Source organism: Callorhinchus milii, unplaced genomic scaffold, assembly GCF_018977255.1.
Source record: "Callorhinchus milii isolate IMCB2004 unplaced genomic scaffold, IMCB_Cmil_1.0 Scaffold5, whole genome shotgun sequence".
Lineage (NCBI taxonomy): Eukaryota > Metazoa > Chordata > Chondrichthyes > Chimaeriformes > Callorhinchidae > Callorhinchus > Callorhinchus milii.
The window spans coordinates 25,179,962-25,201,924 of NW_024704746.1; the positions used below are offsets into that span (position 1 = coordinate 25,179,962).

Consider the following 21,963-nt stretch of genomic DNA (forward strand, 5'->3'; position numbering starts at 1 on the left):
TTCAGACCGGTTAAGAATCAAAGCCTTTGTTGAAAAAATTGGGAGCATTTTTGAAGTTCTCAGCAAATCAGTGTCAATGTATTTTATCTTAACCCCTTAATTAGCATAGATGCTGGTAAGATTACAGTTGACTATGTTTGAATATAATAGTATGCACCTCTTTCAGGGTATGAAAGTACTTGAATATAGTTATTAAACTGGGTGAGAGGGTTAAATTACACAGGGTGTTTCTGTTAGTGTGTAATGTGGGTGAGTTGACCAGCCTGAGGCATTCTATCTGGTATCAAACTGGTTGCTCTGCATGAGCAATACAAACAGCGAGATCGCAAGAGGGACAGAAAGCTGTGAAGAGGCATCGCTCGTCTCAGGGAAAATCAAGAAAAAGTGTCAATCACAACGGTAAAGGCTCCTAAACACATAACGTCTCAGCACCAAACAGGGAGAAATACTTTAGATATGTAAGCGATTGCTTTTGATATCTTTATAATTTTTTTAAATAGTGTGCTGAAGCTTTAGCAGAAATCGACCTCTTCTGTTACCTGTTTTCGACTCTATCTGCCTGTATTTTTAATGTTGCACTGTTACTGTTTAATACTTAGTTGTTCACGTTTCCAGTGATCAGTGCCCTTTATCATTCTTAATGTTTTACATGTGCTTTTTTTAATCAAATGTTATTCCAATCATAAAGTACAGAGTACAGTGACAAGGAATGACGGGGGAGGGGAAGTTATTGGTGATAGTGAGTTCCACAGAACTTCTCACTTAGCTTTCAGATTTATTTAGACCTGGCGTTAGTGTGTGATTGTGTACTAGCTCCACACTGGTTGGGATTTCCGATCCCTAGAGTTCGAAATATGACCCAACAATCCAAGATGGTGCAATAATTCTTTTATGATAAGACAGTGATCTTAATAGTGTGTAAAGAAGAGCATACTACCAGTTAATCCACGTAGAACAAAAGTGGAAGAAAATTAAAGCCAAACAATTGTAAGACAGTAAGGACAAGGAAGTAGAGGATAAGAAAATGAAGACAGAACAGCTCGGAGAGGTGATGACAGAAATACAAAAGGGTGTAAAGATCACTTAGATTAGATTAGATCACTTAGAAGGGTTTAAAGTCAGACAAAAAGGATATAGAAGAAGAATTATGGAGCATAGAAGGAGTATGTGAGAACCAGGAAAGAAAGATAATAGAACTAACCTCCATCCTACACATGATGCAAGGTGAAATCAGCCAAGCCAAGCTAGAGAGAGAACAGCATGAAGAAAGGAGAATAGCGCTGCAGGATAGTCAGGAGAAGTGTGAGGTTATGAACATCCAGTTGAATGTGGCCAAGGGAGCAGTTAACACCTTAATTAACCGGCCTTCAGCTACTGAGACAGATCACACTCAGTGTGGGAGAGAAATAGAGAAATTGAAGGAGATGCTGATGGGCAAGCAGGCGATGGTATGGGCCATTAGGACAGAGGGAATGATGGGGGATAATCGAAATGTCAAAACAGCCATAGATAAAGTAGATAAAATATATCCGGATATGTGTGAGGAAGAATAAGGAAAGTCAGTAGCAGTCATCACTACTATTTGGAGCTGGATTCACCCAATGTAGACGAGGAGTCGTGTTTGATGGGGAAGATCAGCAAGAGGCAACTTCTAGTGATGACGAGAATGGCACAGACGATAGGGAGGAGACACATAGTCGGGCGCTAAGACCCGAGGAGGTAGCGGCTTATGTGAAAGAGTTTGGCACGATCGCAGAACAAACTTGTCCCATTGAGTTGAATCAACAATATGATCTGTTTATAGACTGTCACTCTGAATTGGAGGAAAAAGACCTTAAAAGGATACTGTTATGCGCAATCGAATTGAAAGTACAAAAGCGCTTGCCGCGGAATAGTTTGAAGCCAGAAGTATGTGGTACAGCGTTTTTAAGGGCGTTAAGGTCATGCTAACAAAAGGGAAAGCATGGAACATAAGCCAGGCATATGGGAAGGCAGTGCAGGCAGGAGGCGAAAGCCCAGCAGAGTTTCATGAAAGGCTAGTGGAACTGTTCAAACGGTTACAAACAGAAGAAGTGAGCTCAGAAGGACGCAGGAAAGTCAAACATATACCAAGAGGCATTTCTCCAGAAGCTCATCCCTGAAATCGAATCAGCCATAATGGGATTAGTAACTGATGACATGGAATGGGAGGATGTGATAAAGATTGCTGATTGGGTTTATTATCTCAGTCTGAGACATAGAGAGGCCAAGATCGAGGAAAGTAAGGTGGGATTGAAAAAGGTAGAGGGACCTAAGAGTCAGAGAGAGAGTAAAAACAGAGAGCGTTTATCCCCTAATTATGAGAATCGAAGACAGCTGTATTATCAAAATAAAAACCAGTCTGGGCCAAGACAATCCAGTCTTTGGAGGGGATCGGATCAGTCCAATCTGTCAGGAAGAGGGACATTGGGCCAAAGAATGCCCGAATAGAAGGGCCAATGAACACCAGGATAAAAAGAGATACCCACTGTGCTTAGGATAAGCTGCCGAGATTCCCTTTGACCAATTGGCTAGTATATTAACCACTTGGAAGACGACAAATGGTCAAAAGTTCAAAAGAGATAAAAGAACAGAATCAGTCTCGGTTAGTCCATCCGAGGGCGAGGGCAGGTGTGATGGGGTCGCGGAGCTTGGTGCAGGAGAGGACACGAGCTGCAAAGCTCTGGATGATCTGCAGCTTGTGGAGGGAAGAGTTGGGGAGGCCGACAAGGAGAGAGTTTCCATAGTCAAGCCTTGAGGTGACAAATGCGGGTATGAGGGTTTTGGTGGTCTGAGGGGTGAGGCAGTGGCCAAGTCAGGCAATGTTGCGGAGTTGGGGGAAGGCAGAGCAGGTCATGGCACGGATATGGGGGAGAAAGGACAAATGAGGGTCGAACAAGACACCCAGGTTCCTAACAGATGGGGGTTTGGTGTGGTTGATGGGGTTTGGTGTAGGTGATGAGGGGTTGGTGTAGGTGAGAAAGCAGGTGATGGAGTGTTATGGATGGGGCAGCATTTGAGAAGTTCAGGCTGATGGTAATAAAGGAAAGGGTGAGGGTTTCAGCACTATTGGCTGTTAATATTCCCTCATATCTAATGTGCAGGAAAACCTGAACAATGAAACCAAGAAAAAACAACCAAAGGTTCAAGAATCAACTCTACCAAGTGCAGTGTTTGAGTAACAACACAACAACAACAACAAAATTACATTTATAGAGCGCCTTTCGCATCAGGAGGATGTCCCAAAGTGCTGAACAGTCAGGTGTCAGGGCCCGAGCATGGGGGAGGGGTGGTGTAGGGGTGAGGGAAGGCAGAGAAGTGGGAGGGAGACCAAAGGCACGGTCGAAGAGAAGGGTCTTGAGACGGGTCTTGAAGGAGGCAAGGGAGGAAGCAAGGTGAAGGGACCGTGGGATGGAGTTCCAGAGTGTGGGGGTAGAGAGGCTGAAAGCCCGGCCACCGATGGTAGGGCGGGTCGGGCGGGAGACATGGAGCAGACCAAAGCCCGATGAACGGAGAGAGAGGCAAATTGGTAGGGAGTCAGCAGGTCAGAGAAGTAGGAAGGGGCAAGGCCATGGATGGCCTTAAAGGTGAGGACGAGGATCTTGAACTCGATCCTCTGGGGGATGGGGAGCCAGTGGAGTCGGGCGAGGTTGGGACATTGTGTAGCACCTTTCACGTCAGGTAACTACTACAGACAAATGCTCCCCCAAAATAAAAACACATGGAGATTGCTGTAGGTTATTGGAGTAGAGCAGAAAGTCTTCAGAGATAGTAATATATGTAATAATAATCCTTGCATTTGCTGTCCAATGAGGCTTTATATCCTTTGGTTATAGGTTAGTGACCAAAAATAACTCTTTTTCTGCTCTGCTCAGTGAAGGGGAGAGACTTGAAGCCATTGACATGGTGTTAGGAGAGGATCGTGACAACTATTTTGTTTCCCGCTCGATTTATTCCGAACAAAGTTTCGCAGAGGAAAATGAAAGAAATGAAAAGGTTTCGCAGAACCTGCGCCATCGGCTACTTACACACTGCAGGTGAGCCACCTTCCTATCAGCTTGTGGAGACCTGTAGCTCAGTGGTTAGAGCACTTGCTTTGCAAGCGAGAGACCTGGGTTCAATTCCAGGCAGAGGGCGAAACCTTGGGCAAGTTTCATTACTCCACACAGAGCCTAATAATAATCCTCCAAAACCAAAAACAATAATAAATTGGTCATTTTCAATCTACGACTGTTTGTGGACATTGCTGTGCGCAATTGGCTGCCGCGTTCGCCCACAAGTATACAGTCAATTCACTTTACAGTGTGTTCTGTGAAGCGCTTTGGGACGTCCTCCCGACGTGAAAAGCGCTATATCAAATACAAGGATTATTATTATTATATTTCATAAACCCTTTTATTAATTGAATCAAACGGCTAGAACCAACGTGAGTGATTTATTATCATCTGAACCTCAACCCTTGAAACATATTTCAATCCTGTCATTGTTTCCAATCTGTACAGTTGAGAGTTTCTGGGGAGAGCTTTTTTAGTTTCTCGTGAGATATTTTTAGTCATGCTAAACAGTGCCAGGTGATAATAATAATAATCCTTGCATTTCATATGGCACCTTATCACGTCTTCGAGACGTCTCAAAGCGCTTAACAGAATATTACTGTATATTGTGTATGATAGGTTGGTATCATTGAGTTGCATGATTCAAAGTGAAACTACTGTGTATGATGTAAAATGGAATGCTCATAACTGATTGTGTAGCTTTTACGTGTAGTTTGTGATTATTTTCCTCTAACTCTAGTTGTTCAGCGAGGAAGGCTCTGGCTATTATGAAGAGTATTTTCCCCATCCTGGATTGGCTTCCCAGGTATAGAGTAAAGGAATGGTTACTGGGTGATGTTATATCTGGCATTAGTACTGGACTGGTGGCTACTCTGCAGGGTAAGTTTGTTTACTTATCTCAATAGAACACAATATGTACATTACTTAACTTCATATTATTCAGGTTAGGATTGTGGAAAGATAACTGGGTGAGGATAAACTTGTATTTTCTAGCCAACACGGTTCCTGTGCTGATCAGGACAGTGTGACACATGTTAACGTTAGCGGAACAAGAGGACACAGGTTTAGGATTTGCAAAGAGCAGTTTCAGGACAGACACCAGGAAGTATTTGTTTACCCAGAGGATTACTAACGACTGGAACATGTCACCAGGGGGATAGTTGAGATCAGGGCACAGGCCTCATTAAAACAAACCAATTGATGCTGTGCTGGTAGAAGGGTATTCAGGAAGCATGAGGTCAAATGGGCAATCTTATCCAAACCTCTCTCATCGTCTTGTGCTATGTTTATTTTTCCAAAACCCTAACCAGAATAATATAAAGTGAAATATGAGACAAAGATCGTATTTTGCTGGGACTGAGACTGAATTATTGCTGGTGATAATGAATGCACTGTTTAGGGATACACACTATTGTTTATGTAGTATTAATACAACTTCTCTCTCTCTTTCTCTGTAATGTACATTTTCACAGATCTCAACTCAAGTGTGTGATCCAGGAAAGGAACGCAAACTTCGAAGGCATTCACCTACTTTACCTTGTGTTTGTAATAATGATGTTACCATAACAAGCTGTTGCAATTTAGTTATTACCCCAAACATAGAGGAAGTGTTTGATGTCCATTAATTGTGTTTGTTTGGTTTCAGGCCTGGCCTTTGCGCTGCTCACTGAAGTCCCTGTTGCTTACGGACTTTACTCTGCCTTTTTCCCCATTCTACCGTATTTCCTTTTGGGAACCTCGAAACATTTAGCTGTGGGTAGGCACACCTTTATGATCCTTTTGTGAAGAAATGTTGTTCATGGTTGTGTTGAAACTAAAACTGGAAAAGGTTTGGATGTTTGTTCAGCCATGGCGTCCTATACTTGTTCAGCTGTGTAGTTTGCACATCACTAGTGGAGCACCAGTCTGGTAAAGGACACAATGTTCATGAGGATATTTGCTTGAAGGCAACATTTTCTCCAACACACACTTGTCTGTCTACACTCTAATTGAAAACTTGCTGGTTTATAGAAGCTCATTTTGTTTTATATTCTGCTGGCTGGTGTTCAGTTGGCTGTATTGACATTTGGCACCGACTTCATAAACGTACAACAACAACTTACATTTGCACAGCGTCTTTCAAGTCAGGAGGATGTCCCACTAATAAACCTGTAGGGTACAAAATGGTTTTAGACTTTATTAGCATAAATAGAAAGGAAAGATGACATCTGATCACTTTTTGGGGATAGCAAAACTGACGTTTAAAAAAAACCAGTGATATAAAGCTCAATGGGTTTGTGGCATATCTTTCAATATTGGCATACAATTAATGGAAGGCTGATAGAGCATTGGATCTTCAAGACATTTAGTCAACCCAACCAATGCTCAAGTAGGGGATGACATGGTTTGACAGGCAGTTTTCCTATTTGAAAGTGATTGTTTGGTGTTGATCATATTCCAATCTCTCAGGCTACTGTCTCTGGTTGACTTTCTGCAGGACCTTTCCCAATTACCAGTTTGATGATCGGGTCTTTAGTTATATCTATGACCCCCGATGATAAATTCCTGATTTCCAGCAACATGACGGAATCTAACGCTACACACCTGGATATTGCTGCTCGCGAAGCTGAAAGAATAACCATTGCAACCACAGTTACTGTTCTTGTCGGCATTTTTCAGGTAAGACATTTTAACAAGTTTTGTTAACCCTTAAACCCGTCATCAGAAACTCTTGCTTCTGTTAGTTAACAAGTCCTGTGCCTATGTCTATTTGTAGACAAAGGCGTCAGTCAATTAGCGCCCAGCAGTGTCCCAGAAACAGGCAGAGGGTGAATCACCAATTAACAGGAATATTGCTGGCCAGCACACAGGAGAAAATCACTTTTCTTTTTCCAATAGTTTCATGGCAACTTTACTTCCAACAGGCAGAGGGGACCAGGGTTAACATCTCATCCAAAGGGTGTACCTTGTCTAGAGAGTCAGTGCAGGCCATAAACTAGTAATTACGTTTTTGAACAATTTTACATTACAACAAAAAATGACATTTACACAGCACCTTTTATGTTGGGAGGGCATCCCAAGGCGCTGGACAGTCAGGGATTTGGACCCGAGCTGGGGATTGGGATCAGGAGGAGTGAAGGGCAGGGAAGGTGAGGGTAGGTGGGTGATTACCCTGGTGATCAAAGCTTTTCTGTTTAATTGTAGCTTGGCCTGGGGATTCTGCAAGTCGGCTTCATTGTTCGGTATCTCTCTGTTCCACTCGTGGGAGGATTCACAACGGCAGCTGCATTTCATGTCTTTGTTTCCCAACTTAAAATTGTTCTAAATGTCCCAACGAGCAGCCACAGTGGGGTTTTCTCCATCGTGTATGTGAGTACAGCATTTTCTTTTGGTTGTTATAAACGAGAACCACTTTCTACACAAAATATAAACTACAATTTATATTTATATTAAAATGTGACTGTAAATTGTCATCTCTCAAGCAGTGTTTTGAGTAGCAATGAATGCTGCATTCTCCTTGTGTCAGTGATTCCATCAGAATATAGCAGCACAATGGGCACGCTTATGTTGCTTTGTACAAACCTAAGAGCCACATTTCCACTGATCAGGAACATTTCCTACCTTGGTGGGGTACCTATAATCGGGTTTCACCCATTCTAAGCACACATCAGTGATATAGAAATAGTGGTTCTTGTGTTTGAAATAGTGCCATGTTATGTGTGTGGTGACTGTGACTGAGCTGGCAAAAGTGGCAACCAATTTGTGCACCATAATGTCCCATAAACTTCCATGAAATGAAATAGCATTTTTCATTTTGTTGGCGGGAAACCAGGAGAAACCAGACTTCCTGCAGGTCAGGTCAGGTTTCCCCAACAAATGGTTCGCCACTTGATTGTGCACTTGGTTCCATCACAGAACATGTAGTTGTCAGGTTCACAACTGTTTGTGTGATATTGGGATCACTTGACCCATGGTGAACAGGATATCTGAGACCTGACCAAGGGGAGACCAGAGCAGTGAGGGAATCTGTTAGAACATCTCCTTATGTTTCTCTTTATCTTACAGACTGTCATTGACATATTTACCAACATTCGGAAAACCAACATTGCAGACCTGATCGCTGGCTTGCTTACTTTTGTTGTTTGCATCACCGTGAAAGAAATCAACACTCGTTTCAAAGATAAGATTAAAGTCCCGATTCCCATCGAAGTCATTGTGGTAGGTAAACACTCGACAGGTAAACACTCAACAGGTAAACACTCAACAGGTAAACACTCGACCGGGAAACACTCGACAGGTAAACGCTCGACCAGGAAACACTCGACAGGTAAACACTCGACCGGGAAACACTTGATAGATAAACACTCAACCGGTAAACACTCGACCGGTAAACACTCGACAGCTAAATACTCAACAGCTAAACACTCGACGGTAAACACTCGACAGGTAAACACTCGACAGGTAAACACTCGACCAGTAAACACTCGACCAGTAAACACTCGACAGCTAAACACTCGACAGCTAAACACTCGACAGCGAAACACTCGACAGGTAAACACTCGATAGGTAAACACTCGACAGGTAAACACTTGACAGGTAAACACTCGACAGCTAAACACTCGACCGGTAAACACTCGACAGCTAAACACTCGACAGCTAAACACTCGACCAGTAAACACTCGACAGCTAAACACTCGACAGCGAAACACTCGACAGGTAAACACTCGACAGCTAAACACTCGACAGGTAAACACTCGACAGTTAACACTCGACCGGTAAACACTCGACCGGTAAACACTCGACAGCTAAATACTCAACAGCTAAACACTCGACCGGTAAACACTTGACAGGTAAACACTCGACCGGTAAACACTCGACAGCTAAACACTCGACCAGTAAACACTCGACCAGTAAACACTCGACAGGTAAATACTCGACAGCTAAACACTCGACAGCTAAACACTCGACCGGTAAACACTCGACCGGTAAACACTCGACCAGTAAACACTCGACAGCTAAACACTCGACCGGTAAACACTCGACCGGTAAACACTCGACAGCTAAACACTCGACCAGTAAACACTCGACAGGTAAACACTCGACCACTAAACACTCGATGGGTAAACACTCGACCGGTAAACACTTGACCAGTAAACACTCGACAGGGAAACACTTGATAGATAAACACTCAACCGGTAAACACTCAACCGGTAAACACTCGACCGGTAAACACTCGACCATTAAACACTCGACAGGTTAACACTTGACAGATAAACACTCAACCAATTAGCACTCAACAGGTAAACACTCTACAACTAAACACTCGACAGGTAAACATTCGACCGGTAAACACTCGACATGGGGGGGGTGGGGGTGTTGGGGGGTGTCGGAGTGTTGGGGAGGGGTGGGAGTGTTAGAGGGGGTGGGGCTGTTGGGGGGCGTGGAGTTGTTGGGGGTTGTTGGGAGGGTTGGGGGTGTTGGGGGTTGGGGGTGTTGTGGGGGTGGGGTGGGGCGTGGGGGTGTGTTGGGGGTGTGGGGGGATGTTGGGGGGGTGGAGGAATTTGGTAACGATGATATCAGAGGAGCCTAAGGGCCTTGTTTATCGACATAATCTGTGATCTTGCAATAAAATGCAACACACATGTGCCCGATCTTTGAACACATTTCTCTCTTACAGACCATTGTGGCCACAGGGATCTCCTATGGTGTCAATTTTGAAAAAAAATATAATGCTGGAATTATTAAACAGATTCCCACAGGGTAAGTCCGTTAAACTTGACAAATATACAGTCAATTCACTTTACAGCATATTCTGTGAAGTGCTTTGAGACGTCGAGAAGACGTGATAAGGCGCTATATCAAATGCAAGGATTATTATTATTTATTATAAATTAGATTATTTCCTATGAGACATAAATCCCAACCTTGGATTTTATGTGCACGACTTATATCCTTGTGTTGTGCAGATCTACCTATGGCTGTCCTGGCATCACATGTTTCATTGATTTCCCAGATTCCTGGCTCCGGTAGCTCCCAATGTCAGCCTGTTTGCCCAGACGGCCGGCTCAGCCTTTTCGATCGCGATTGTGGGTTACGCTGTGGCTGTTTCTGTGGCTAAAGTGTTTGCTACCAAACATGGCTACAGCATCGATGGCAACCAGGTAGGAGAGTATTTCAATAGGATCACTTCACAATCAGAGAACCTTTATGATATTCTCGATGTTATAACGCAAATAATAACACTGACCACTCAGCATGGGGGTGGGGGGCAGGAGGGGTTGTGTGGGGAGAGAGTGTGGGGAGGAGGTGTGTGGGGAGGGGGGAGTGGGGATGCGGGGGGCAGGAGGGGGAGTGTGGGGAGAGAGGGTGGGGAGGGGGTGTGTGGGGAGGGGGGGTTGGGGAAGGGGGAGTGGGGAGAGGGGGAGTGGGGGAGGGCAGGAGGTGGGGAGGTTTCTGTGGCTAAATCACAGCTGTGTATTTTCCAGGAGTTTGTGGCTCTGGGAGTCTGCAATATATTTGGAGGCTGTTTCTTGTGCTTTGTGGCGGGAACAGCTTTGTCCCGGACAGCGGTGCAGGAGAGCACAGGGGGCAAGACTCAGGTAATAAATAACACTGCCACACACTCACACACACACTGCCACACACTCACACACACTGCCACACACTCACACACACTGCCACACACTCACACACACTGCCACAGACTCAAACACACTGACACACACACTGCTACACACTCACACACACTGCCACACACTCACACACACTGACACACACACTGCCACACACTGCCACACACTCACACACACTGACACACACACTGCCACATACTGCCACACACTCACACACACTGCTACACTCCCTGCTACACACACACTGCCACACACTCACACACACACTGCCACATACTGCCACACACTGCCACACACTCACACACACTGCCACACACAGCCACGCTCCCTGCCACACACACTGCCACACACAAACACACACATTGCCACACACAGCCAAGACATATCAAATGCAAGGATTATTACTATTTACAGTATATTCTGTAAAGCATTTTGAGACGTTTTGAAGACGTCAATTGCAAGGATTGTTATTATTAATCGTACCTTTATTTGTTTCCCTTACCTAACGATGTTGACCACTTTATTGCAGATTGCTGGGATTTTAACCGCGGTAATTGTGATGATTGCCATCCTGATAGTAGGCAAGCTGTTGGAATCTCTGCAGAAGGTGATATTTTATTTATTCAGCGAATTCTGTGTGAAATAAGGTGGTTTTGACAGCTGGGAGCATAAACCAATGACCGAGCAAATGAATCCTGACGCTGGCAGCTGCAGTTTATCTGCATTGACTGATGTTCAGTGTTGTGTATTCCCAATCTAGTTTTAGTCTAACAACAACAAGGACAGAGCTCAGAGCGCTGCCTGAATCCCTGAGCGAAAGTTACTATAAAATGCACCTTTTCAGTAAAGTGTGTTTGTACACTTGATTTGTCAAAGCAATGTGCGGCAGCAATAACCCGCATTGACCCTATTGTCACATTATTTCAATACAGATCCACAGAACTTATTCTCAAACTGTACAGCGCTCAAATCAGGCCACACATAGAGCACTGTGTACACTTGTCACCACAAGAATGGCGCCCATGTCTTAGTCAGGTTTAGGATTAGAGGCAATTTCAGGGCAGACACCAGGAAGTATTTCTCTATGCAGAGGGTAATTAATAGGTTACCAGGAAGGGTGGCTGAGGCCAGCACTCTGGACTACTATAAAAACCCCAGCTTGTTCCTTTGATGGGAAGACAGTGGGTATTCAGGGAGGAGGAGATCAAATGGGCTGAAGAGCCATCTTAATGGAAACTTCTCCTGCGATGGTGTGAGATATTTCCTCTTCTCTTTACAGTCTGTCCTGGCAGCGATTGTCATAGCCAACCTGAAAGGCATGTTCTGGCAACTCTTTGACATTCCAGTATTGTGGAGACAAAATAAGATTGATTGTGTGAGTAATTCAATAAGTACAGTTTCTGCAATAACTCAATGTTATTATAATTATTATTGATTATTAATGATTATTACTAATTATTATTGGTCATTCTTGAATATTAATATGTATCACCTACAAGGCCATTCACGGCCTTGCTCCCTCCTACCTCTCCAACCTACTATCCCCCTACCTACCTGCCCGTACCCTCCGTTCCTCTGGCTCTGGTCTGCTCCACGTCCCCCGCCCCAACCGCCCTACCATCGGTGGTCGGGCCTTCAGCCTCTCAGCCCCCAGGCTCTGGAACTCCATCCCCCAGTGCCTTCGCCGCTTCCTCCCTTTCCTCCTTCAAGGCCGGTCTCAAAACCTTTCTCTTTGACCGAGCCTTCAGCTCCCCTCTCGACTCTCTTCCCCCTCCTCGCTCCCTCCCTTCCCTCCCCTCACCCTGACCATTTCCCCCTCCTTGCTCCCTCCCTTCCCTCACCCTGACCATTTCCCCCCTCCTCGCTCCCTCCCTTCCCTCCCTCACCCTGACCATTTCCCCCCTCCTCGCTCCCTCCCTTCCCTCCCCTCACCCTGACCATTTCCCCCCTGCTCGGGTCATGACCCAACTGTGCAGCGCCTTGGGACATCCTCCTGACGTGAAAGGCGCTTTATAAATGGAATCTTGTTGTTGTTGTATTACAACAACAACAACAAAATTTCATCTGTAGAGTGCCTTTCACGTCGGGAGAACGTCCCAAAGCGCTGAACAGTCAGGTCTCGGGGCCCGAGCATGGGGGAGGGTTGGGGAAGGGGTGAGGAAGGGGTGAGAGAAGGCAGAGAGGTGGGAGGGAAACCAAAGGCACGGTCGAAGAGAAGGGTCTTGAGACCGGCCTTGAAGGAGGCGAGGGAGGAAGCGAGGCGAAGGGATCGTGGGATGGAGTTCCAGAATGTGGGGGCAGAGAGGCTGAAAGCCCGGCCACCGATGGTAGGGCGGGTCAGACGGGAGACATGGAGCCGACCAGAGCCCAATGAATGGAGGAAGTGGGCAGGTTGGTAGGGAGTTAGCAGGTCAGAGAGATAGGAGGGGGCAAGGCCATGGATGGCCTTAAAGGTGAGGACGAGAATCTTGAACTCGATCCTCTGGGGGTGGGGAGCCAGTGGAATCGGGCGAGGGTGGGAGTGATGGGGTCACGGAGCCTGGTGCACGAGCTGCAGAGTTTGGGATGATCTGCAGCTTGTGAAGGGAAGGCCGATGAGGGAGTTCCCGTAGTCGAGCCTTGAGGTGACAGATGCATGGGTGAGAGTTTCGGCAGCCAGAGGGGTGAGGCAGTGACGGAGTCTGGCAATGTTGCAGAGGTGGTGGTAGGCAGTGCCGGTCATGGTGCGGATGTGGGGGAGAAAGGACAGTTCAGGGTCAAACCAGACCCCCAGGTTCCTGACTGGCTCAGTGAGGTGGAGTGTGCAGCCGTGGAGGCTGATGTTACCAGTGCTTGAGGTGTGGAGGCGCTGGCGTGAGCCAATCAGGAGGGCCTCGATCTTGCTGATGTTCAGTTGAAGAAAGTTGTCCCTCGTCCAGGACTTGATGTCGGACAGACAGTCGGTCAGGACCCCAGTAGTCCTGGAGTTCAGGGTGGAGGCAGAGAGGTAAAATTGGATGTCACCCGCATACATGTGGAAATCTACCCCATGTCTGCGGATGACGTCACCAAGGGGGAGCATGTAGAGGGTGAAGAGGAGGGGACCGAGAGCCCTGAGGAACACCGCATGAGATGGTGCGGGGGCTGGAGGAGAAGCTGTTTGCCGCGACGAAGTGAAGGCGGTGTGAAAGGTAAGACCTGAACCAGTCAAGGACAGAACCTTGAAGGTTGAGGTGGGAGGAGAGGCGGTGGAGGAGGATTGAGTGGTCCACGGTGTCAAAGGAAGCGGAGAGGTCGAGGAGGACGAGGAGGCAGAGGGACCCCTGGTCACACATTGTCAGGATGTCGTTTGTGATCTTGACCAGAGCTGTGGGCAGCACGGAAACCCAATTGGAGGGGTTCATGGAGGGAGTGAGAGGAGAGGAAAGAGCGAAGCTGGGAGGCAACGGTTCTCTCAAGGACCTTGGATAGGAAGGGGAGATTTGAGATGGGTCGGTAGCTGGACAGCTGTGATGGGTCGAGGGAAGGTTTTTTCAAGGTGGGGGGTGATAGTGGCTGTGTTGAGGGGGGAAGGAACAGTGCCCGATGATAGGGAGAGGTTAATGATGTTGGCGAGTAGTGGGGCAAGGATGTGAAGCTGGGATTTAAGGAGAAAGGGTGGGGATGGGGTCGAGGGAGCAGTTGGTGGACTTCATGGAGGTTACCGTGTTGAAGACAGGAGAGGGTGACAGGTTCAAAGGTGTGGAAGGAGTGATGGGTAATTGTGTGGGGTGGGGGTAGGGAAGGGTTGGAAATTGGGAGGGCAGTGGCAGCTGAGCGGATTCCCTCGCTTTTGGACTCGAGGAAGTCCAACATTTTCTCGCAGTGAGAGTCGGACGAAAGTATCTGCAAGGCATGTCAGGTAGGGCAGAGGAGCCGGTTAGTGGTGGAGAACAGGAGCCTGGGATTGCTGTTTGCCTCCAGGATTAACCTGGAATAGAAGGATGATTTGGCTAAGGCGAGAGCAGAGAGGTAGGTCTTGATGAGGTCCAGCCAGATGTAGCGGTGGACCATTAGGCCGGATTTGAGTCAAGTGGGTTCGGCAGCCCGCACCTGGCCCTTAAACAAGCGGAGGTGGCTGGTGAACCAGGGTGAGGATCGGGAATAGAAGGCAATTTGGGAGGTGAGGGGGGGCAAGGACGTCGAGTGTGGTGGAGAGGGTGCTGTGGAAAAGAGTGAGCACAGTGAGTGGATTGTTGCGAGAGGTGGGCCAGAGGGGGAGGAGATCAGAGGGCTCCAGGGCAGCAGAGGGGGATTGTGGGGAGATCTTCTTCCACGGGCGGTAGAAGATAGTGGTAGGTTTGGAGGCAGTGGGGAGAGAGATATGGGAGTTGACGGAGATGAAATGGTGGTCAGAGATGGCCTTGTCAGTGATGGTGACATCCGAGACGCTGAGGCCCCGAGTAATCACCAGGTCGAGCGGGTGACTGTGGGTGTGGGTAGCAGAGTGGATGTGGAAGGAGAGGTTGAGAGAGGAGAGGAGAGAGGAGAAGGCTGAGGAGATGCAGCAGGAGGGGGTGAAGTGGAGGTTGAAGTCACCTAGAATGATGAGGCGGTTGGAGCAGAGGCAGAGGGAAGCAAAGAGAGTGGAGATAACAGAGATGAAGGTGGGAGAGGATTTTGGGGGGCGGTAGTGTAAGAGAATTTTCAGAGAGAAGTGGGAGGGATGGCAGAGGGTAAGGTGTTCGAAGGATGGGAACGAACCGGTGGAGTAGGGAAATAGGGCAAGTGAAGCCCTGGATATGCCACGACGGTTGGGGTGTGGGGTATGGTGGTAGGTGTAGCCGGATGGTGTGGCCTCAGTGAGGGGGAAGGTGTCACCTGGGGTGATCCAGGTTTCTGTTAGTGCCATGATGTCAATGTTCTCATCGAGGATGAGTTAATTGATGGCCAGGGTCTTGCTGGAAATGAAGCGGACATTTTGAAGGCCAATGCGGAGTGGACAGTTGGCAGGGAGATGTGTGTGATGGGAGGGGGTAGTGGAATGTTTGGAATGTGAGTGGGGATGCAGATGAGGGAGGTTAGCCCCCAGGGTCTGGGTCCGGGGTGGCTTGCGGTGGTAGTGGGGAATGGGGCAGTCGGTGTGGCTGCTGCTGGACAGCCAGCACTGAGTGCCGCGATGAGGCCGGGGGACGATTCCCAGCCTGGAGCAGAGGAAGGCAGTGGGGGTGTCAAGCAGAGACAGGAGGCGGGGAGGGCGGAGAGAGAGCAGGACAGAGCGGGAGAGTTGCAGGGAAGGGGGCATTTTGAGGGAGGGCCAGCTCGGGTATTATACATCACTTATGTTGTTAATAATTCCTGATTCCACCCTCAATTTAGTTGCAAATCCTTGACTGTCCAGTGCCTTGGGACCACCTACCAATGTGAAAGCCGCTATACTACCAGTTAGTGTTAAATAATGTGTGTTTAACACTTTCGGTTGGGCTGAAGAGTCTGGTTCATCCAGACTAATCTTGTGATGATTGTCGTGCTCTTTTCGTAGCTTATCTGGCTGGTGACATGGGTGGCGTCTGTGTTTTTGGGCCTAGACATTGGCCTTTTAGTTGGTGTGATATTTGAGCTTCTCACTGTGGTGCTCAGAACACAGTTGTAAGTATTGAAATACTAAACTCGAATTTTATTAATAGTATATCAAAGTACTTGAATTCTTCATCTGTGTATTTTCTATGTTAAATCCGCAGCCCAGTTTATGCAGTTCTGGGGAATGTACCGAACACCAACATTTACAGGAATATAAAGACTTACAAAAATGTAAGAACATTTTAATCTTTTTTTAAAAAATTAAAGCTTCATTTGATGTGATGCAAATATGTAATAATTGTGGGTAATTTACAGATTGTGGAACCCGCTGGTGTGAAGATCTTCAGGTTCTCTTCTCCTGTATACTTTGGAAGTGTCGATTATTTTCGAAACAAACTGATTGCTATTGTGAGTAACTCGCTTTTGCTATTTGCCAACTCCTTCCCCATCTTCAGGTCGCGCCTGAAGAACTTTCTCTTCGAACGGACCTACGGTCACCCACCACCCCCACTTGAAGTCATGCTCCGCCACTGTCCAGTGCTCTGGGACCTTGCATGAGGGGCGCTGTGTAAATCCAAGTTGTTGTTGTTGTGGCATTATTCCGTATCAAACACTTTCATGTACATTTTTGTTTCTTTTCACTACTTTTGTACGAATCAAACTGTTTCAGGTTGGATTTAATCCAGTCCGTGTGTTCAACAAGCGAGCTAAAGCCCTGAAGAAGATACAGAAGCTGATAAAGAAGGGACAGTTAAAAACAACCAAGGTAAAGCCAACTCCTTCAGTGTGACGATGTGTCAGTAAGTATTACACTATGTGCTATATCTATCGTTTGTAATATTCACATACTGATAAAACATACATAACAATCCTTGTATTTAATATTGTGCCTTATCATGTGGTCAAGACATCTCAAAGTGCTTCACAGGAATTCCAGTAAGGTGTGACTGTGTATTTTATAGGCGAATGCGGCAGCCAATTTGCACACAGGAGTGTCCCACAAACAGCCGGTATGAGTCATACAGAAGAAAGATTGAGGCAACAAACTAATTAAATTATATTTAGTAATTATATTTCCTAAAAGAGGAGTTTAAAAAAAATAACAGAAAATGGCTGGGAGGCCAAAGATGCCTAAGCTTTTGTTCATGTAATATTACGACACTGCTATGTGCACAAAATACACAGTCACTACACTTTACAAGATATTCTATGAAGCACTTTGAGACATCTTGAAGACGTGATAAAGCACTATATCAAATACAAGGATTATTATTTTTATGTTAAATTCTATCACGTCAGTCATTGAGTTGGTGAATTTAGGAAAACATTTGTTTTACTGAGCAGAATGGTGTTCTAGCTGATGGCAGTTCTGCAAACGAAGCCTACGAACCCGATGAGGAATCTTCAGAAGAGACTGAAGATGACAATATCCCCACAAAGGAGCTGGAGGTTCAGGTAGACTGCAATTCTGAGCTTCCTGTTAAAGTAACTGTCCCCCAAATCACCATCCACAGCCTCATCCTGGACTTCAGCAGGGTGTCCTTCATTGATATTGTTGGAGTCAGGATTGTGAAAATGGTATGTAAACCCTTATAGCTACTATAATAATAATAGTAATAATAATAATAATCCTTGTATTTGATATAGCGCTTTTCACGTCGGGAGGACGTCCCAAAGCGCTTCACAGAACACACTGTAAAGTGAATTGACTGCATATTTGTGGGCGAACGCGGCAGCCAATTGCGCACAGCAATGTCCCACAAACAGTCGTGGATTGAAAATGACCAATTTATTATTGTTTTGGTTTTGGAGGGATTATTATTAGGCTCTGTGTGGAGTAAGGAAACTTGCCCAAGGTTTTGCCCTCTGCCTGGAATTGAACTCAGGTCTCTCGCTTGCTCTTCCCCATGCAGCATACCTTCAGTTTATCCTTATGTGACAGGCAGAAGAACTGTGACATTCATAATAAGGTCGTGCGTATTTATTTTTCAAAAAAAAATTATTACAGGATTCTTGGAAGGGAAGTCAAATAGAACAAAAACAGCCTGAAGTGGTGTGGGAAGAGCTTTTTTCTCCGGAACCTATAGGCTAAACTGGGATGTTTTTGTGTGTGGGAAAAAAAACAGCACATACAAGGAAATCAGTTTTGAACGCAAATTCCACGAATTGAGAACTTTTTCCCCAGACATGGAATGTTTGTAACTGTAAGAGAATTTGGGGGGGGGGGGGGTGTGGGGGGAAAGAGAGAAAGAAAGAGAAGTTGTGATTGCATCAGACATTAGTCACTAAATGCAAGGCTCATGAGTTTCTAAGTGTTTCACAGCCACCGACCACAAGCAACAAGTAGCGAGAGGGAAACCTGAACATTTCATACTGAACTATTCATACTGTGAGGGCTATTTTTCCCCTTAGAACCAAATGACTTACCTTGACAACTTGCTTTATATTATAGGACATTTCTATTAAAATGCATAAAATTAAATTCAATACTTTTCTCAATAGAATGAAAATAATCCCTAGAGTGTCTCATACAAAACTCAGTATTTATACAATGTACAATTTATAGTATATCAAATATAAATGGAACCTCATTGATAAATCTCACCTGGGATTTGAGCCAAAACATTTTCTAACTGTCCTATTCTGGCTTTGTTTAATGAAACAATCTAGTCTTAGCTACTATTTGGTTACTCAATACAAAAGCATATGTATTACTTCTGGAGTACTTACAGTAATATTCTGGAGAATGGAGTAAATGAAAATTCTTTCTGTTGTATCTCACTAGATCATAAATGTGCATTATTGTGCATTGACTGCACATACTGTATATTCTGTGAAGCGCTTTGAGATGTCTAGAAGACGTGAAAAGCGCTATATCAAATGCAAGGATTATTATTATACTGTATATGTATAATCTGCCATTGCACATTTTCTTCTTGATGAAAACATTGTGAAGCAACACATAACATACAGAATGGTGTTGCTGTTAGCAGATTTTTGCTGATTTTCGTTTGTTTCAGGTTATCAGGCAGTTTGAACGTATTGGCATAAAGGTGTACATCACCGAATATGAAGGTATTTGGTTTCTCAAATCAATTTACTTTTTTTTTACACTTTTCGTCCATAAAATATGCAGTCAATTCACTTTACAGTGTAGTATCCTGTGAAGCGCTTTGAGACACCTCAAAGACGTGATAAGGCACTGTATCAAATACAAGGATTATTATTATATATGTTGTTGACTCTGAGCTACTATCCTATCATCTAGTTACTGCGTTTAAAAATAAAGTTAAAAATGGATTTGGGGGAGAAAGCTTCTTAGAACTGTTCAAACTGTTGCTTATAATTTGCGGGCACAATGTTCTCATACAATCAACACCGCATAATTATTGAAGAGATTTAATCGTTTTTCTATCTTTCAGACCATATTTTGAAGAAAATGGAAACATGTGGCTTTTTTGATGATAATGTTAAAATTGACATGTTCTACCTCACCATCCACGATGCTGTTCTATACATCCATACACAGAACCTGTTTAAAGATCTCAAAGATCCCATTTTAGAGAAGGTATAACTTGTATTAAATATTGCGATTGTCACTGTTGATTCATAAATGTAGTTTTTTAATAAACAAAATATGCAACATGCCAAATGCACTATACTGTGGTAAATCTTTAACTGATCTTTAACATGATCTTATTTGATATGGACTGTTAAACACTAAACTAAGCTGTGTTTCTCATTGCTATGGTCTGTATTCTCTTGTTTAGATATCACTCATGGAAGAAACCAATGAACCCCTTGCTGTGACAGACCTGGAGACGAATGTTGAGATATTAGAGGATCAGAACCAGGTAAATGGATTTACAGTAAGATTAAAGCCTAGGTGGGTCCTTCTGTGGTCAGCCCAGCTCAGTTCTCTCCTAGACAATAATACCCCTCTTAACCAATCTCATGTTAAAGTGGGTAAATAGTGGACATTGAGGCCTCCAGAAAAGCATTGAGTCTAACCCAATGCTCCAGCTGAGGACCGTGACAAAACATTTCAGCAAGTTTCTCTACACACATTAAAGAGAAGCAAATAACCAGCTAAAGCTTCTCTCCCACAGCAGAAGTTCCAACTCAGAGATTTTATTCCCAACTTTAGCCCCAATGAAACCCAACACGTTACCTGATCAGTTACCCACAGGAGACAAAATCATTGTGTAAAATCTGCATTAAGCTGTATCTAATAATATTATTGTTATAAGCTGTATCCAATAATATTATTATAAGCTGTATCTAATATTGTTATTATTATAAACTGTATCTAGTTGGAAAATTCAATTTCTTCATATCCTAGTTTATTTTGTTTCAAACGCCACTTTTAGCTACATTCTAATCTGCTCATATACAAATATTGAAGTGATACAAATTGAAGACCAAGTGGCAAACGATCATGTATATTCCTCCCGTGAGACGTAGGAACAGGTTTTGCTGATCACCGATGATCACAGAGACCACAATAACACAAGGAAGGTAATAGGGGGGATAGACCTCAGTAACAGGTCATTTTGTTCCGGCCAGTTTTCCAGTTTGCTCAGCTTGGATTTCTGTAGCATTGATTGTCCTGTTTGTCAGTGTAATGTCATGTTATTGTCCTTCACACAACCACTCTGCTGCCAAATAAGCTCCACACACATCCATCAGTGGAGAAATCTCATTCCCCTCCATCATTCTGTGTTATTACTGGTCAGTGTCAGCTTGTCGCCACAAGAATATAATATGTTTTTTATATACCTTCACAGGGACACCTTGGATTTAGCTATTAATGTAAGAAACGTAAGAACGTGTGGAACGAATAAGAAACGTCGTCAACCTCATTCCTTTCTGCATCAACCACTTTGTATTTTGGGCAGAAAGTTCTACAACCTCCTGTCGTCCGTGTCTCCACAGACACCTGTTTGAGTTTACATAATCTACTCCCTCAATAGCACAGAAACTACTATGTGCTGTGGCATATTTACTTCTCCTCCAATAGAGCTTCCAAGCAGCTTCTTATACAGCTTTTTATATGAAGGGCTGGAGGCCTCAGCATTGACTGATGGACTCTGTCAGGAAATAATATCACATACCACATGAAGCTCTTGAATATAAAATCAATAACATTACCTTCTGCTCTCATGGTCTTAGGTTAAAGTCTTTAAAGTCTCCTTATATCGACACCAGCTCCAATGGCTCATCATTGTTAAAGACCTGCATTGTATCTTGCATCAATCATATTCATTCTTCTATTGAAAACAACTTCAGCTCTGAAAGTCTCTCATCATAACTTTGAGCATTGGTTTGTTCTTCTCCAAACCATCTGTAACGCATCAATGTCCATTTGAAACCCAGGTTTTCAAGACTGAACAAACTATTACAAATATGACTGTACAAGACTAGAGATTCATTTTCATTTATAATCAAATTGCTCATGAAACTACAAAATAGAACATTGATTAACTTTGTTGATAAGATCTTTAAATTTGCCAGAAACCATCAGTGAATGTTCAGTAATCACACGCAAACCCTTTCATTCTCCACTTCTGTTCATGGACATCCCGTCAGTACAAGGATTTTTCTTGTTACAATAAACGTGACTTTATTTGTCACTAGATGCTCCATCTGCTTTATAGGTTAAGACCTTCATCATTGCTGTTCATGCTTGTTCTTCATCTGATCATTGACTTCAAGACCCTCACTCTCGTGTTCAAATCCCT

General features: G+C 44.7%; 1 protein-coding gene across 4 annotated transcripts; it reads left to right on the forward strand.

Moving 5' to 3' along the window:
• The first annotated feature begins 205 nt into the window (after positions 1–205).
• Positions 206–21,865, forward strand: slc26a4 (solute carrier family 26 member 4). 4 transcript variants are annotated; one of them, XM_007909699.2, is made up of 21 exons: positions 206–399; positions 3,894–4,055; positions 4,813–4,952; positions 5,719–5,829; positions 6,550–6,731; positions 7,257–7,421; positions 8,118–8,270; positions 9,730–9,812; positions 10,066–10,213; positions 10,538–10,651; positions 11,214–11,291; positions 11,964–12,059; positions 16,185–16,291; positions 16,384–16,453; positions 16,538–16,630; positions 16,893–16,988; positions 17,567–17,800; positions 19,243–19,297; positions 19,645–19,790; positions 19,993–20,076; positions 21,010–21,865. In XM_007909699.2, the coding sequence occupies exons 1-21, from the start codon at positions 302–304 to the stop codon at positions 21,031–21,033; spliced, it is 2,439 nt and encodes an 812-aa protein (XP_007907890.2). In that variant the 5' UTR covers positions 206–301; the 3' UTR covers positions 21,034–21,865. The 4 variants fall into 4 exon arrangements, with proteins under 4 accessions (XP_007907890.2, XP_007907892.2, XP_007907893.2 ...); XM_007909701.2 differs by having other exon boundaries at positions 331–458; XM_007909702.2 differs by having other exon boundaries at positions 367–399; positions 3,899–4,055.
• The last annotated feature ends 98 nt before the right edge of the window (positions 21,866–21,963 follow it).